The sequence below is a fragment of the Schistocerca piceifrons genome, chromosome 5 (genome assembly GCF_021461385.2).
Source record: "Schistocerca piceifrons isolate TAMUIC-IGC-003096 chromosome 5, iqSchPice1.1, whole genome shotgun sequence".
NCBI classification, from domain to species: domain Eukaryota; kingdom Metazoa; phylum Arthropoda; class Insecta; order Orthoptera; family Acrididae; genus Schistocerca; species Schistocerca piceifrons.
Window position 1 is genome coordinate 385,060,034 of NC_060142.1, and position 19,128 is coordinate 385,079,161.

At 38.0% G+C, this 19,128-nt stretch overlaps 1 protein-coding gene across 1 annotated transcript; it reads left to right on the plus strand.

The window, feature by feature from the left end:
- Positions 1–611: 611 nt before the first annotated feature.
- On the plus strand, positions 612–18,492 carry LOC124798537 (serine/threonine-protein phosphatase 2A activator). The gene is made up of 8 exons (XM_047261987.1): positions 612–780; positions 866–954; positions 8,177–8,380; positions 10,940–11,157; positions 11,242–11,366; positions 16,289–16,389; positions 17,734–17,841; positions 18,098–18,492. Exons 1-8 carry the CDS (start codon positions 768–770, stop codon positions 18,251–18,253), a joined length of 1,014 nt encoding a protein of 337 aa, XP_047117943.1. The 5' UTR covers positions 612–767; the 3' UTR covers positions 18,254–18,492.
- The last annotated feature ends 636 nt before the right edge of the window (positions 18,493–19,128 follow it).

A 19,128-nucleotide genomic window follows, 5' to 3' on the forward strand; every position in this document is an offset into this window, starting at 1 on the left:
AGTTAATCAAGAAAGACGAAACCCGTATGTTGGATCCAACAATAGATTTTCCACGAGGATAAATCAAGGGAAACAAACACATCTATAAAAGAAAGAACACAAAGAGACGAAAATGCTGTCTGTTATGGCAAACTAACCAACAGCTGGCGGACCAATGGCCTCACTGTTTGGTCCCTTCCCCTAAAGCAGCCAACCAACAGCTAGCATGTAAATAACATCGGGAGTCACGCCATTCTTCCAAGATTTTAGAATCTTATTATATTTGTTAATACAAGTATTTAGAATAACTGATTTTTAGTTTAACAGCTGGCACATCACACTCTGAAACTGTTTCCCGCATATAACCCACAATTTATACGATGCTTGATCTTACAAATTACGAAATGTGTACAATTTGCATGTATGGTTAAATGTATTAAGTTTCTTTATTCGCTCAAAAATCTTTTACGACTGGAAGGCACGTCACTGGTACACAAACACACACACACAAACTGCTGCAGAAAATCAAACATAGGTTGCTGTTTTTGTAGTTGTAGAAGTTGTGGTAGTGTCCTTGCCGACCATAGAATGATAAGAACGCTGATAGTTGTGGGCATGGGAGAATATCTTTCTAACTGCTCAGACGGAAAGAGAAACTGAGAGAAAAGAGAGAGTGTTGTTTTGACAGATGCCGCTGTAGCTTGTTGTTATTTTTTCCGGCCGTAAATTGAAATGTAACAAAGAACGATTGTCTTAAAAAGAGTAATTCGGTACTTCCCAAATCCAAGATGGGCTCAATCGGTAGCTTTACATTTGATGCTATTAATTTGATGTATTTCTTAATCAATATGTTTCCTTCTCTGATAATTTGGTTTATATTTTTTAGTGCCAGAAGACCATGTTTACGTTACGCCAACAAGAGCTGTCACTTCCATGGCCGACATGGAAAAATGGAAAAAATCAAAAGCATACCATGTAAGAACCAGTTTACTTTTTTCCATTGGTAGCTGACTGGATAACTGTCCAGGGATCCTTCTGTTATTTCCTACATTAAGGGATACTGTGTACATTTTCGGATTCCACATCAACCTATGTATTTTCGGATCCCACATTAACCTGTAGGACGTCAGTGTATTCGAGGGTAAGCTAGGGAACTATGTCTCGTTAAGTACATGATTTCGAACGATCCGTGTTGTTATCAGTTTTACTTACAGAAATGTAGGAAAACTTAGGCTTCTACCATGATCATTTTCTAATGGAGTGGGTTTCGTCAATTATGCACATGTTTGACTGACCAGAACAGTTGTTCATTGTTATGATTTTAATTGAAACTACTACACAGAAGCAAGTGGTGACAATGTCGGAAAGCTTTAAAATACAGGAGTGTTGTTTTAAATGCAACATACGAAACTAGTTTGAGAGAGTTATGTAAATTTTCCCACATTTTTCAGAAGCAGCCAAGTATTTGCTGCATGCTCACAGGAAAGAGGTTACAAAAATGAATGGGTTATTACATTGTGACTTTCCACTCCGCACCAATGAACATAATTGGAATACTTGGTGTATTATGTCGTATTCTGTACCATTCATTTTAACAAAATGGATGGATTGCTGAACTACACAATTTCTAGGAAAATTTTGGTGATGAGATGCAAATTGCGAGTAGATTGGATGTAGAATGTTTGATGTAAATAATGTGATCAATTCAGTATGAGTGTGACATTATACATTATGTAAATGGCACTCTGCAGTATTTTTTGTTCAGTGTTACAATTATTGATGATGATGATGATGATGATCAGATGTTTTGTTAGTAATGTCATTTAGTCTGTGTGTGTGTGTGTGTGTGTGTGTGTGTGTGTGTGTGTGTGTGTGTGTGTGTAGCAAGGTGATTATCTAATTTTGTAGTTTTCAATGAGGCTGTGGGTGCTTTGGATTTATGAGACCTACGTTGGTGTGGTGGAAATGGAATTTATAAAAAATTATTGTATAGCCTACAAATTTGTTTTTATTTTGATCTGTTGATGTATATTGTTAATTTTTTAAGGACTTGCTAAAATTATTTTTTGGTATGCTTCCACTACCCAAAACTCCCTACTCCTGGGAAGGTCTAGTTTGTTAGGTTTTTTGAAACTTTTTTGTGATGTTGGTGATGTCATCCATGTCTCTGCTTGATAAGTGGAACATAATCTTCAGGAGGTTGGAATGCCACAGTTGGTCTTTAAATAGCTACCTCAGTGGGGTGATAGCATTATTGTCAAAAATTTTTGCAGACTAATAGAAAATTCAGCAGCTGTCTGAAAATTGTACACCAAAATGTCTGTTACTGGAATTGTTGAGCAACATTTAAAAATGACATTACTACTGCTTGACATAATTTCATGATGATCTCACTTCAGCGTTGACATTGTAAATTTTCATTGTTTTCTCAACTTTATTTGCCAAGTAAGACGACACACCGATAGGTTTCTCAAATTTAGGCGGAGTGCTTCCAATTCTGGTCCAACCATACAGTTTAACATTTTCTCTTGTTTTCCTTAGCCAATTAATGTTGGCGTCAATGTAAACTCCAGTTACACCTTTCTGCTTGGACCCGTGACATAATGGTGTTGTGGTGTGTGATGTCACTATGGCGTGATGTTCTTGAGTTGGTTGTATTTGTAGATGTTGTGCTGTTGTATTTGACGGTGTCATCTGGTAGCGAATGTTGACATGTGAGTTTAACACACAGTACTTTGTTGATTTGAGTCTTGGTTATTACTGTGGGAACATGGTTTTGAATCTGGATAGTCAGTGTGGTAGCATTGGTTGTGGAAGTGTGTGTTTTGATTTTTCTTGTTTTCGTGTGTGTGTGTGTGTGTGTGTGTGTGTGTGTGTGTGTGTGTGTGTGTGTGTTTGGTGTTTTTGTTATGTCTGATTAGTTTGGTGTTTGTTTTATGGAATGATATCTAATACGTTTTTTGTGTTAGATGTGGATATGACAGAGTGATTTGTTACTGCTGCTATGAGTGACAATATGTTGTCTGTAATAATGTATCTGCAGGTTTTCAGGCTAATAGCAAAATACATTAGGTGTCACACTTTTGGGCCCAACATGAGGCTGACAAGAGTTCTGGCATCTTGGACCAGGGATCTGTATGTGTGGCATTGTGGGCGCAAAAGTATCTGGCATTCGATAAGGCATGGTACCTGTTTCGAGAAATCTAGGTTGGCCATAATGGAGATTGTCTTGCTTACGTATAAGTTTTTGTGTGTGTGAGACTGATGTGAGTGTGAGAACTGATTGAGATTGGTTTTATTTTTGTTGTGAAGTGTATTTGGAGTATGTGAAGTGCAAGGGGAAGTTAGGTGGGGTCAACAGAAACCTCCGATCTTACTCGTCGGCTTTGATCCGCGACGTAAGCGTGTTGTGGTGTGTGACGTCATTACGGCGCGGAGTTTGGTTTGTGATTGTGGCGTGTTTGTAGATGTCTTGGGGGTGTTTGTCGTGCCCTCTGGTGGTGTGTTCATGGTTTACGTTTTTTTGGTTTGTTGCGGTCAGTTTGCTGTTGCTCAGTGGTGAGTGCTGTGTTCGTGGTTTTGAAGCGGAATTTGTATTAGTGAGTTAACGGTTTTGTGTGATGGTTAATGTAATGGTAATTGCTGTACGTCGGGTGAGTTTGTTATTGAGTGTATTCGGTTTGATTTTTGTATTGGTGGATGGGATCGGGAGATTCTGTTGAGCTATATAGGTGAAGGGAAGTGTTCGATCCTAATTTATGGGATCGGGAGCTGTTGTAGATGTATGTAGGTTTAAGGGAAGTGTTTTTTGAGTTTCGTATCGGGGGATGTGATCGGGAGGTTCTGTTGAGCTATATAGGTCAAGGGAAGTGTTCGATCCTAATTTATGGGATCGGGAGTTACTGTAGATCTATGTAGGTCAAGGGAAGTGTCTGATTCTGGCTAAGAATGTGTTTTTTGGTATTTGGTCAGTTTCGTGATGTTGATTTTTTTCGTCGTTTTGCGTGGTTTTGTATGGCGGTCGGTGGCTACATTTGTGTATATTTAGTTTCTCCCCACCCAAAAACCCCCAATTTCCCACGCTTGTCCCGTTAAGAGTCATTAGGCTTTTTGTGAAACCTGTGTATTTCAGTGTTTATGATACGTATGCGATGTTTTTATATCCGCCATATTGGAATTGTCATTTATGGTCGTTTCCGCCATATTTGTGACGTCATGGGTCAAAGCCGACGGGTAAGATCGGACGCGTCTGTATTTCCGTTAGGTGGGCCAGGGATTGTTGTTGAAATTGATGGGTCACAGTTTGGTGTAAGGGGGGAGCAGTCCTTAGTTTAGTTTGTGGGTATGGGGAGGGGGCTGTTATTTTGGGGGATAGTGTGCTGATTGTGTTTGTAGGGTTCTGCAGGGTCGTAGTAAGAGGAAACTAGTGGGATTGATCGGGAAATGTATAAAGGAGGGTTGCACTGTAATGTCTGATGCATTTTCGACGTATAGGGGTTTGGAGAAGAGAGGTTATTGATATTTAGTAGTTAACCATAGTATTCAGTTTAAGGATTATAGTGCTGGGGCTTGTAGGGAGGGGTAACCTGCTATCTCATTTAGGTAAGTGTCACTGGTGGAAGAGCGTCCCTGAGAATTTTTGCATTTTTCATACTTTTTTGAGGGCCATGGGGAAGGTGTGTGTGTGTGTGTGTGTGTGTGTGTGTGTGTGTGTGTGTTTAGAAATTATATTGGAGAGGACCAGTTTGCTTACCTTCCTTATGGGCACGGGCATGCTTGAGGTGGCCAGCATAGGTGATAATGTTGGAGGCTGTTGTTGATAAGTAATTTTTGTTTTGGTTTTATTCTGTAGTAATTGTAATGTTTGTCTGTTGTATATTTACAGTATTTCGGTTGTGTTTTAATTGATCTATTGAATGTGAGGGTATTTGGGTTTTTGAATTGTTGGGGTTTTGGATTCGTGCTGTTTTGTGAGTTAGATGGGTGTTTGAAGTTTTTGGTTCTTTGGTTTGTGGTTCACTAGTGGGTATCAACAGCTGCATTTGAGATATATACATAACGAGAAATGTCCAATTCCACTTTTCAGAATTGTAGATGTTGGTATTTTTGGTATTGAGAGCTATGTAGGTCGAGGGAAATGTCAGATTCCATGTTTTTGGAGTCCTAGGCATTGGCTTTTTGGTATTGGTAGCTGCGGTTGAGCTATATATATATATATATATATATATATATATATATATATATATATATATATATATATATATATATCAAGGGAAGTATCCATTTCCATTTTTTGGGGTTCTAGGTGTTAGTTTTTTTTGGTATTGTGGGCTTCATTTTGCTGTATAGGTCGAGTGAAGTGTAAGATTCCTGTGGGTTTGTGGCTGTAGTGGTATGTCGTAAGTTGAAATTTTTATCGTATTTGTTTTTGGATGATGCAGTGTCTTTTTATTGTTAGCTGTATGGTTTATGGTTAGCTTGTCCCCACCAAAACTCTGTATTTCCCATAGTTGTCCTGTTAGTTTAATTTTATTTTGGGGTCAGACACTCTTGCATCATTTTTATTTTTGTTTGCATTTGTTGGCATGTGTATGTAGTGATGTCACTGTCACCAATTTGTGTATGCTAGAAGTAAGCATTTCCACCATATTGACGAATTAATAGGTCAAAGCAAATGAGTGGGATCCGACACTTCTGTAATGCCCTTTTGAAAAAGAACAAACTCAGTTTCTTTCCTCAGAGTTTGTGCTCAGTCTCTAGTGAATGCATTTAAGGGACGTAAATTCGTAATCTCTCTTCCTAAATTCGTAATCTCTCTTCCTTGCTTCTTTTCCTTTGAACTTATTTATACACATTATTTAACACAGGCCAACATTGCAATAGTGATTCTGTCAGCAGGTTGGAAGCTTCTAAAGGAGTTTAATCATTTTGTTTGCCAGTGAAACAAATATCTCATTGGACAGTGGGCTGCCACTAGCCTGTTGATAATTTTCTAGTAACTCATTCCAGGAAATCTAGGCATAATGTTGCAAAATGACATGAAATGGAATGAGCATGTAAGCTCAGTTCTAGGTAAGGTAAATGATTGACACAAGCTTGTTGGGAGAACTGTAGGAAATACACAGCTCATCGATAAAGTAAACACATACAAAATGCTTGTCTGACCTATTCTTGAATACTGTTAGTGTGTTTTTGCTCCCCAGTTGGTTGGATTAAAAGAAGATATTGGTACAATTCGGAAGGGTGCTGCCAGATTATTTACCATTAGGTTTGGTTAGCATGTGAGTAGGTCTGGTATGGAACTGCTCTGTGAACTCAGATGGGCAGCCATGGAGGAAAGAAGATATTCTGTTCACAAGACATTATTGAGAGAGCTTGGAGAACTGGCATTTATGGACAGACAGCATAACAGTACTACTGACAACAACACAGTTATAGTGTAAAGACAGTGAAGACAAGATAAGAGAAATAACGGCTTGTGTGGAAGCATATACAGGCTCTTAAAAAGAAAGTGTTGAATACCTTGGGAGCTTTTATTACTCATGTCCAATAAACATGGGTCCCTCTGCCATCTGGTGCAAGGAGTGATACAGCCTTTGAAGTTCACCGGGTTGATCCTGCAATGTCCACACATTTTTGATTGTTGTGGTGTAGACCAATTCCTTCAAGTGTACCCATAACCAGAAGTCTAGGGGAGTGAGGTCTGACAAATGAGCAGGTAGAGGTGTGTATGCCCCACCCCCCACCCCCCCACCCCCCACCCCGTCTCCCACGACCAATCCGGTGTCCTGAAATATCTGCATTAGGTGTTGACACACATTGTGATGAAAGTGTGTTGATGAACCGTCATGCATGAACCACATTTGTATTCATTGCTGCCATGGCACAGCCTCCTGCAAGGTCGGCAATACGTTAATGAGAAACTCCAGATAATGCACCCCAGTTGACCTTCGTGGTAGCACATATGGCCCTGTTAATATACTGCCAAGTACACCTGTCCATACGTTAATTGAGAGCCGATGTTGATGCACTCTTTTGCGAATTGCTTGGGGATTTACATCTGCTCATACATGCTGATTATGGAAATTCACATCTCTTGTGAACCCTGCCTCACCGTAAATAAAACCTTGGGTGTGAATAGTGGATCTGCGGCACGTTTCTGCAATAGCCATTGACAGACTCGCCATCCACCATGATGATCTTGCATCCTTAGGGCCTAAATGCGCAATAGATGGTATGTGTACAGCAATTGTTCATTAGGCACTAAGAGGAAATTTGCTGGACATAGACTCTCCTTGCTATCATGCAGCACATTTGATATTCACCAAAAGTTAATGTCTTCTGTGCAGCCTTGTGGTTTAAAGTTTATCGTCCCTTTTTCTTCAGCAAAAAGACTATTACAGGACATCTGTATGTGGCCATGCTGGAAAATCAGCTCATGCCACCCGGATGGCGCTTCATCCCTCTTTCATCATAATGTTTATGAATTCTTAAACAGGAAATTGAGAAACCTATAGAACAGTCAGGTTGATGGTCAGTCATGTAATGGTCTCCACTCTCCCAATCTAACTGCATGTGATTGTGTTCTGTGGGGTTATGAGAAAGATTCATTGTTCATGCCTCCTTTACTAATAAACTTAACAAACTATGAGCTAATGTCAGCAGTGCTTTTGAAAGTATTGATAAGGACATGCTGCACTGAACGTGGAAAGAACTTCATTATCAACTTCACATTAGCTGGATTGTAGGCGGCAACATATAGAACACTTGTAATACATCAAAATATTTTTCAGTTTTTCTATGTGTGTGCAAAGCACTTTGGCAATATGTCAAATAATATAACTACAGCAAATCTGTGAAATAACTTAAATCATTTATAATAACCCTGTATATCTGGAGTATGGTGAAGTTACCAATCACCCACTGTACCACATTACCTACTGAGTATAGCCATTAATGCTTCACTGGCATAGAAAACTTCTGTATAAGTTTTCATAAAAACTATGAGGTGGTGAGCTAAAAGCCAAAATAGCACTTCCCCCAATGAAGAGCCTCAATGCAAAATTTCATCAAAATCCAAAACCCACAATTGTTCAATTCTCCTTGTATGTTAGTTTCACATTCTTGAAATAAAAATTACGCAGTATATCTAATTACAGTGTTCTGATCGTGTTCTTTTCTTTCTTTTTTGTTTCAGGAGTACCTTGGCTTTATAAAAACGCTAAACGATGCCGTCAGGGGTAAAGCTCTCTCCTGTGAGAGTTCAAAGTCTGATACAATATGTGGTATATTAGATTTACTGGATACTTTGGATAAATGGATAGATGAAATTCCACCACAGGTGCAAGCTCAGAGATTTGGCAACAAAGCATTCAGAACTTGGTTTGCAAGACTTCAAGAAGTAAGGATCTATTGCTTCTCACTTAAAATATAAAACTGCTAATCGGAATGGAGAAAGAAATCAGTTGAAACTGTTACATGTACAAAGGCTACTGTCTAACTTTAAAAGTTGTAGCTAATAAATGAGTGATTTTGTTACAATCAGTCTGGCTAATATAATTTCACATGTGAAATTCTTTCATACGCAGAATTGCTATAATGTTAGATTTCTTCTAGTCTTTTTCTTTCCTCCCATCACAAGGAGGAATTACAGGTTCCTATCTATATTTATTTTTATAAACCCTCGACTGCATCACATCTATTTCTTTTTCAAATATTTATTTGGTTGTTTTCTTAGCTTATCATAAGGTTTGCACGATATCCAAAGAGTTTTAAGGCATTAAACAATTTCAGCACAATGCTTAATTTTTTTTATATAGAGCAAGTGACCTTTTTTGGCAGGGTTTGAGTCTTTGTCAGAATCCCTGCTTTAGCATGAAAATATTTCCTTTATGAATATCTTGGTTTTGTTGATACTTGTCTTCATTACTGTACAGTTGTGCCACACAATACTTCTTACAAAGAAATTGAGTTTAAAGAAATGAAGGAAACTCGCTGACAGTAATGCTTGCAGACAGGACAGTGTTGTTCAGTGTTTCACCAGGATCTGGGAACTGGGGCAGTAATTCCTGTTCCATGTATGTGAAGGATTGTTTTTATTGAGAAGGAATGGCTGACTGCTTTTGAATATGTATGGTCTAATGGTGGTTTTGGATGTCTGTCAGTAATTTATTTGTGCAATTTTTGTTGTCTATATATCCACCGGGCACTAGTTCCTAATTGGTGCTTGTATAGCAAAGGACAATATCAATGCGTTTGTTTTTTATAACTCCATTTTGGCTAAAGTTAATAATAGAGGCGATACAGGCCAAGATGCGATCCGATAGAGGGTACGGGTATGGCAAATTCCCGGTGAATGTCATCTGCATGTGTAGCGCCAACAGTAAAATTCGGAGGCGGTGGTATTATGGTGTGGTCGTGTTCTTCATGGAGGGAACTTGCAGCCCTTGTTGATTTGCGTGGCACTATCACAGCACAGGCCAACATTGATGTTTTAAACACGTTCTTGCTTCCCACTGTTGAAGAGCAATTTGGGTTGGCGATTGCATATTTCAACAGGATCGAGGACCTGTTCATAAAGCACGGTGTGCGTAGAGTGGTTACACTACAATAACATCCCTGTAATGGACTTCATGTCAGGCTTCACCGACCGACATCAGTATCGCTCCTCAGTGCAGCACTCCACGAAGAATGGGCTACCATTCCTCAAAAAACTTTCCAGCATCTGATTGAACATATGCCTGTCAGAGTGGAAGCTGTCATCAAGGCTAAGGGTTGGCCAGCACCATATTGAATTCCAGCATTACCAATGGAGGGTGCCATGAATTTGTAAGTCATTTTTCAGGCAGGTGTCCGCATACTTTTGATCACATAATGTATATCTGGGATATGTTGCATAGACATCAACTACCACCAAGGACTTGTAGAGACTTCTGTACAGGATTTCTCAGTATTAGGATTTGTTGTGAGTGAAGTTCTTGAACTACCTCGTAAAGAGCATGAGATGCTACTAACAATTACAATGGCAGTGTAACAGTCAGTCGTGAATGAAGGTGGTGCACTTACAGTGAGACAAGAATAATACAGTGGTGCTGCTTCCTTACAACAGCTTTGACACGCCTGTACGGCCACTGGAGTAAATTCTAGAGACCTAGCAACATCTGCTGTCAGATCACGGTTTTCTTCTTCACTCTGGAAAAAGCCTGTAGTCTGTTAATAATTTGTTTCATTTGTTTATGGCACAGAAGGCATGATTAATTACAACAAATGAAACAGTTTCATGAATAGTTTCACCAACCACCTCATAATAATATGGTGTCCACCTCAATAGCTCAGTGAACAACACAGTGGAATGCTGTGCAAAGGCGCCCGGGTTCGATTCCTAGCTGGGTCGGATATTTTCTCTGCTCAGGATTTGGTGTTGTGTTGTCTTTATCATCATATCATCCCCATCGTCGCCAAAGTGGCGTCAACTAAAAAGGCCGGTCTACCCACCGTGAGGCTCTCTCCACACGACATTTCATTTCATTTCATTTATAATAATGTGGTGTACGTTTTCTGCTCAGAATACAGTAGAACGCTTATTTTCTGATTTTCTTCCCTGCCCCTAGCATTTTTTAAGATAAGTGTGCCCTTGATTTCAAAAATTTTTGTAATTATTTTGGAGTCTTTTATGCAAAATACCTTATGATTTACCTTGGTCCATAAACCCATAAAGCTTTTTAAGGAAATATGCTCCCATTTCTTGATTATCCTTCACTTAAAGCTTCTAATGAACAGATGTTAAAATTTGACATTTTTCTGTGATTTTGCCCTTTATAATTTAAGTGTGTGTGAGTGTGTGTGTGTGTGTGTGTGTGTGTGTGTGTGTGTGTGTGTGTGAGAGAGAGAGAGAGAGACGATATATACTCTTTTAAGATTTTAGTGAATAATAAGTGAATTACTTTTCTGTTGCTTTTAGAAAGCAGAACACCTGCTGCAGGCAGCCTTACAACCCAAGTTCCACCGGGCTATTCCTGAAATTGTGGTGTATTTAGTTGAAGGCTTTGGAAATTCAACTCGAATTGATTACGGTACAGGTCATGAAATGGCATTTCTAATGTTGCTATGTTGCTTGTTCAAGATTGGAGCCTTTGTTGAAACTGACACTGTGGCAGTTATTACTTGTGTTTTTAATAGGTAGATTTTTTACCAGTGATCTGTTTCTTTCAGTTTCCACATCCCTCTTTATGACTATATATTATAAAAATTAATGACTTGCAGGTACTTAACTTTGGTCCGCAAACTTCAGCTGACGTACAGAATGGAACCTGCAGGAAGCCATGGTGTGTGGAGTTTAGATGATTATCAGTTTGTCCCTTTTATTTGGGGAAGTTCTCAGCTTATAGGTAAGCATCTGAAGAGAATTGTAGTGTATTACTTGATTTTTCTATCTTTTAGATTGTGCTTTTGGCCACAGCTCCCAATCCACCTCCAGTTTCTTTATGCTGTAATGTCCTCTTGTAGAAACTTACGGAATGAATAACAGGCATTTTGAAGTTTAAATTGTTGTGCAACACTTTACATAAATTTCTGGTTTATGATAGAAAATTTATGCTTGAGTATTTAATCAGTTATCAGAGCTGTCTGCTGAGTGTTTTGTTACAACGTGAAGAATACAATTCTTCATTAATATACAGGCCATATCTTTTCTTCTAGTTAACAAACATCATCGTACTGGATCGTCAAGTAGGATTAAATGTTCATTGCGTTTTTCATGTTTAGATTAGATTAGATTTACTTTCATTCCAATTGATCCGTAGTGGGGAGGTCCTCCAGGATGTAGAACATGTCAGAAAAACAATAATACATGACAAATATTTACAACTAAAATAAATAAGCTGATGTACCTTTCACAGGTCCCAAGTGGAATGATAGTCATTTTATATGCAGTGTCACAATTGTTAAGAAATGAAATATGTTGTCTCTCTGGTGCTGTGCAAAAAGTGTAATTTTTTTGTCAGATGAGTAATCATCCCTCACATTATTCATTTACCAATCTCTTACTAGTTTGTATAATGCATGTTCCAGTTTATCTGTCATATGTAGTTGCTGTGGGAGAAGATGCCGGACCCCCAATTTATTAAAATGCGTCTGACAGAGCACTGGATGTTAAGTGAAACTGTAAACATTTTGAAGCCCCTGAGCAGACTGTATGGCAGTAACCTTGCAAGTTGTCTGTGGACTCCCTAATTCTTTGTATAATTGTAATGGATAAACATTGACAGCAAAGCAGCGTGGTAGAGGTAACCCGTGAGTGTCCTCTGTGAAAACTTATCAGGTGTGAGAAGGGTTAGCGGTGTCTTGTGAATGCTCTGTTAGTGTCCTGATGTCTCTGATATCTGGTGTATACTGTCTGCGCAGCAGGTAGATCTGGACAGCTCTGACATCAGGTCCACACTCTCTGAACAGATGCTTTGGTGGCACTATTTACACTGGCTTTTTGCTAATGATGATCCTTTTTGCAATGTCAGACATGGTAAGAGTGTGATTTTTCTGGCCTATTTTCCTAGTTAGTGTGAGGAGATAGTTGTACGTTTCACCAGACGAGAATATCAAAAGAATAATTGGCCACCATCTCATCAGTTTTGTTTGTGTAGTATTCTGTATCTGCATAGATGCAACTTGCCTATTCTCACACAACCTCTTTAAGGGCACCACAAATAACATGAACATTATATAGCCGAGATCAGTGACTATCCCTGAATATTTAAGGGTTTGGATAAACATATATTGCATACTGGATTTTGATTCTGTATCTGTAAATTAGTTATTTGCAACAGACAAAATTATGTAAATTGATATAGGTTTTGCCATATTTGGATGCTGTACCTCACAGGGAAACAGCATTTTCTAATTGCTACCAGAAATATATATTTTTATAAATAATTTAAGGAATAAAATAACAATAAAACAAAATATTAGTCGTTGATTTATCAGGACATAAACAAGATTGTGAACTTCGCTAGCCTTCGGACGAATCCCTTTCAACAGCTGTAGAGTACGCATGTACATAAACATTTAGAGCTACATTGTGCCACCTGACTACATTTTTCTGCCTCTGTGTACTTGCTGTTTGTCTGGATTTGACAGGTTGTGTCAGAAGGAGTGGGTAAGGACAGAAAGGAGACTGGAAATGAAAGTGTGGTTTCCGAAAGGGTGATTGACTGCTGGGAAGGTGGGTTGGGGATAGGGGACTGCTGGGAAGGTGTAGGTGCTGGTGCAGGATGAATGAAGTTACTGTCCAGGGAAGGGTATGGGTTTTGGGACAAGGGGCTAGTGTCGGTTGGGACAAAGAGTATTATGGAATCAAAGGGTGTGTTGCAAGCACAAGTCCCATCTATATAACTGAGAGAAGCTGAATATAGAGGAAGGATCTAAATGTATGGGGTGTGAAGCAACAATTAAAATAGAGCAATTTGCACTCAGCAATGTGTTCCACCACTTGCTCTTGGCCACAGTTTGCTGGTGGCCATTTGTTTGGATGGACAGCTGGTTGGTAATCATGTTCATATAAAATGCTTTGCAGAAATTACAGTGGAGCTTGTATATGACATGGCTGCTTTCACAGATGGCCCTGCCTCTGGTTGGGTAGGATAAGCCTGTGACGTGACTGGAGTAAGATGTGCTGGGTGGCTGTATTGGACAGTTCTTGCACCTGGGTTATCCAGAGAAATATGACCCTTGTGGCAAGGGGTTGGGAGTGGATATGGTGTAAGGTTGGACTAGGATATTGTGTAGATTGGATGGGCAGTGGAATACTGCTTCGAGAGGTGGGGGAAGCATTGTAGGGAGTGGATATGGTATAAGGTTGGACTAGGATATTGTGTAGATTGGATGGGCAGTGGAATACTGCTTCGAGAGGTGGGGGAAGTATTGTAGGAATTTTGGGTTACAGTTTTTCATGTTGAATACGTTGAGAATTTACTGTTTGTAGTGTGTCTGGTCTAGTCACAAATAGTGTGTGTGTGTGTGTGTGTGTGTGTGTGTGTGTGTGTGTGTGTGTGTGTGTGTGTGTGTGCGTGCGTGCGTGCGTGCGTGCGTGCGTGCGTGTTAGTGTGTGAGTAAACTACTGAAAATTGACATATCATCCACACAAATGGCAATTATTAAAATACCTGATTCTTGACATTTGCTGTAGATGCATGGAGCAGCTATCGTACTTTTGAAGTTTACATTCAGCATTGTGCTGTCTAAATTGAAGTTCCAGCATTGGGTGCCATGCTTCAGTCTATATACTCATTTGGTTTTTAGTCATTTAGTATTAATATATTCAACTGTCTTTTTAGCTTAATATATCTTAAGAAGTGTCACAACATCTCTTCATTCTATGATAGTTACCTTGTAAGAAAGCTGTGTCAGGCTCAAGGTGATTGATGTCAAGATTGCTATTTACGTATTGTTTTTGCTGTTACTGAAACATGTCATGATAAGCATTAAGGGGCTCCGGAACACCCTATACTTGCAATGTTAAAATAACGCTTATAAATTACATCTTTCCCCACAAAGTATTTGAGGTAGGAAGTTGAACTTTTTACAGATTATTTATTGGAATATGGGCTACAACTTAACACAGGGATTTTACAAAATTTTAGTTCAGTTATTAAAGATGATTTTTTTCAATTGTAATGAAAATTCACAACATTTTTTTGCAATTTTTTATTTATATATTCAAAAATATACAGTTTTTTGGAAAAAGGCTGTGTTAAATTATGCAGAAGGTACTGTGTAACATTTACTGAAAGTTTGAAACAAATATGTTTGGAAGATCCTTAGAAAACATGTAATTAGTATGAGAAAATAAAAGTTTTGGGAATCGAGTGACAAAGATTGGATTAACTTTTTAGTGCATTCCAGGTCCATAGGATGGATTATCTTCATCCTCTGTAAACTCCTCCTCCAGCTTCCTCTTGTTCCTCCTCCTGTTTACTCTTGCTTGTATTTCTAGACTCTTTACAGCCCTGTCTGCAGCCCGAAGGCGTTCCTTGTCTAAAGCAAGCATCGCTCGTTGTTGTGTTCGTAGATTTTGCTACCATTTTCTTCAGTTGCAGTTACTGCAACACTGTTCCAAAAGGTGGTCATGTATGAACACTTATCACATTTCAGTTGTATTTCACTTGCAAGTCCTACGTGCTTTATTATGGAGAGTTCCGGACCAACTTCACTACAATGAATACATCTTATACAGTTTGAAAAAATTCCTTTGAGAACCGACATATCAAATATTTCATTCACATCCGATTCGCCCATAAAACATTCATAGTTTTCACTCATTGAACCAAGCTGCTTCTGTGAAGTATTTTCTTTCCCACTTTGACTGCTATGGGCAGGTGTACTTGAGAGGTTAGGTTCACTCACTTGGTTATCGTCTTTATTGTTTACAGTAATAACACATACCTTTGGCTTTCCAACATTTCTCCTTTTCTTAAAAGCCTTCAGAGGATTTCTAATAACTTTACTTTTACTCATTATTATACTTCAACAAAACAGAGACTCAAGAAACAGAATTAATTACGAATATTTTCGAGATAACGACAGAGTAAATAAACATGAAACAATCGACAATCACACCAGCGATATATATTGAACCATCACAGGTTAGCCACAACACATACTTTATCTCACATCACTAAAATGTACCTGATGAACACGGACGTTAATAACAACACCATTTGACAGCAGTTTAACAGCGCCACAGTGGGTCATGCCCATGTAGGACACATTTCAAAAAAATTTTAAAAATAGTTGTAGTCTTCGGAATTGAATAAATTATATATCTATTAAAAGGTAATAGTCTGCAGATTCAGAAAACGCAAAAAAGTAAAAATTGAACTTTTCATGATTTTGAGCCTTTCCAGAGCCCCTTAAGAAATGTGTGTGATCTAGACAAGTTATTGTGTAAGTGCCAAGAATTAACCTTTTCAAAGATTTTTAATCCTGTAATATTCAAAGGAAAACTTATAGCCATTTTACAAGACTGTTTACTGAATATTACTTATCTTCCATAGAGCAATAAGAGGGATTTAATTATTCAATAGATTTGAAAATAAACTTTCAATAATGTATTTCACATATCTGTTTCAAAGTGATCTTCATTACCCAATGAATTAACAAATTTCTTTGCGCATGTTACCAGGTTTATTCTTTACGATAGGAGTTTTGAAAAGGAAACTTGCATGTGTTAGCACAGCAATAAGTGAAGTTTGATAAATGTAAACATGCAGTTCTTGTCCTTTACTGATCTAAGTTCATGTTCTTTACTTTTTTGCAGATCATCCACAGATTGAGCCTAAATCTTTCTTAGTAAACGAAGTTGTTGAGGCCTATTGTGACGATTACTTATTTTTAGGGTGTATTAAATTTATTAATCAGGTATGTATTTGATTGATGATAGAGTAACATTTCAAAGGCGACTTAGATTATGATAAATCTGTGATTTGTTTTGTAATGGGAAAATGTTTCACTCTAGCTAAAATATCTGGGAGTAAACACATATACCACTGAGTGTAAGAAAATACTAATATATAAAAAGAAATCTCTTCTTATAAAGAAGTGGAAAAGAATGGCAATCTTATCTGGCAGATCCGTTGCTGCTCATGTATCAGATACTAGCTGTAGAAGAGGTGGCAGTGTCACTATTCTGGTCCCAGCACATCTCTCACAAAACCAGTTACATTATGAACTACAAGTGCAGCCAATCATATAAGGAAGAGTAGTTGTAACATATCAATTGCAGTGTGCTAAGCAGGTGTAAGAAATTGCTGAGATGGCAAATTAGGGTTTAATCATTCTTGTCAGTGTGATTATCATTGAGTACAGGGTTGGATAGAACAAGAATAGTTAATGAAATTGATCATGTAAATTTTGAATTCCATTCCTCCCAAGTGAGAGTCCAATGCCTTAACTAGCACATAGCCTCTCTCATTGCTAAGTAGGTGTAAGTTTGGATTGGAGAAGAAAAGGTGATGGACAGCCAAGCCACATAGCAAGAACAAAATAAGGAAGAAAAGTGGGAAGTTGAAATACGAAAATCTTCCAAGGCCTTAACTTACAAAAGTGCTTTATTTTTTATTACCTAATTCACAAACAAATATCCAGTAATATATCCTCTCATTCCCTTGACACTTTTTGCTGAGACACTAACCAGCTACAAAGAAATGCTCTCCTTAACATACAGTGCCATGAAAGTCTCAAACATGCAAATGATATCCTTTTCCAGGACATCAGTTACCATGCATCATATCTTGAAATGCAGAATGTACTTCTCAAAGTTCTTCCCACTCCCTTACGAAATAGTATCCCATGAGCCTGTTAATGTATGTGTTATGTGGTATTTTCTTTTACCGTGTGTGCTTGCCGTCTCATGACTTGAACATTATATTGTTGCTAATGACTTTGCTGTATGACCAATCTAATGCCTCAATCATTTGTTGCACCAGTCTGATTACAGGTTTGTAAATAATATACTGTGTGAAATAAATAAGTTATTTTGTGAAAGGTTTCAAGAGAAAATTGTTTTGATAGAAACTGTATACTCACAACATGCTGAGTATTTTACACCATAAACACACTGCTGATTTGTATGAAATTATACTTACATATGAAATTTAAACTCTTACTTGAAAAACAACGGAAATTAATGTACCAAATTCTGACATATCAGTTTTATGTGTACGTGTATCCAGTTTTGTATATGCAGATATTATTGTCAAATAGGTAAAAACTGGGTTGTTTGCGGAGCATTCAAACCAGTTATGGAATATCAGTGATGTTCCCTCATGGTCCAAAATAAATTCTGGTCTGATCAGGATGTACATTGCAGAAGTAAGTGTAATAACTAATAAAATGCTCTTATGTAATGAAAAAAAGAATTATTGTGTTGATACAGAATCAATTTTTCATATTTTCTGCTTTCTTATTATTCAAGTATTCAAGTATTGGCATATTACAGGTTTTGGATGTATTTATTTTATTTTACATTATTTTATTTGTTATACCCCTTTGTGGCCATAACCATTTCTTAAGTAATGTACACTGTTAGACATACCATTCCTAATGTAGCTCTCTTCTTCTTTGACAGGTGCTGGAGAAGTTTCCTGTTGTACAACATGTTTTATTCGGTTCATTAATGTCCATTGAAGCAGCCCCCTTAAGCCATTTCTCTGAAAGAGGTGTAGGATCTGTGAGGCCTAGGCCACCTGACTCATTCCGTGCCCCACCACCACCCAAAAATTAAACCCAGACAAAGCTAAATGGTATTTTATATTTTACATAAATTTATACCTCTGCATTTACAAAATTAAATTTTAGAGCTATTTCAGGATCATCATTTGTATATATGCTTCAACTGATGAAATACCAAAAAAGTAATGATTCTCATGCAGTCACTTTAAATTTGTAAAATTTCTTACCAAAATTGCGCCAGTGTTAGATACTATAAATATGTATTTTAATAAATAACTTATTGTATACAAATCTTAGTATGTTACTTACTTTTTGTTTCTGTGTTAATTTTTGAGTTTCTGTGAATGGCGTTGAGTATTACGGTTGAGATGCTGACAAGGGCAAGAATGTGGAGTGTAAGTTATTCTACAGTTATTACTGCTGTTTTTCAGTGTCTTGAAAATGTTGTGAGAACCATCCTTTCTGGAAAATAAAGTCTGATCTACCGGAGTATAAATGGGACGGACATACAATGGTAAACATTTAATTGTTATCCAGCAGGCACTAAAAATTATTTTTCTTTGCTTTGTTTATTTCATTTATCGTACCTTACATATAAAAGAGAAGATGAGACACTTAAAAAGCAAATCTGTCAAGTTCTATAAGTAAATCTGCTGTAACTCTGTACATAATACTTGCACATGTGCTATGGCACCAGGCAACAGCATTTGCATGGGCTGGCTACCAAAGGTCGCCTGTGATGGATCTCATGACTTATGCACACAACACGGCATCTACTGTGCCTTCTATCTGAGCCTTGTAAGCGCAGTGCAGCAGGCACTCACCCTACTATTGTGTTCGTACTTATTGTCGGCAACTGCTTGTATCAGTACATGGATAGTTTCTGTGTTTATCTCAGAGTTCTTAATTGTTGTTCACTTGCATGTG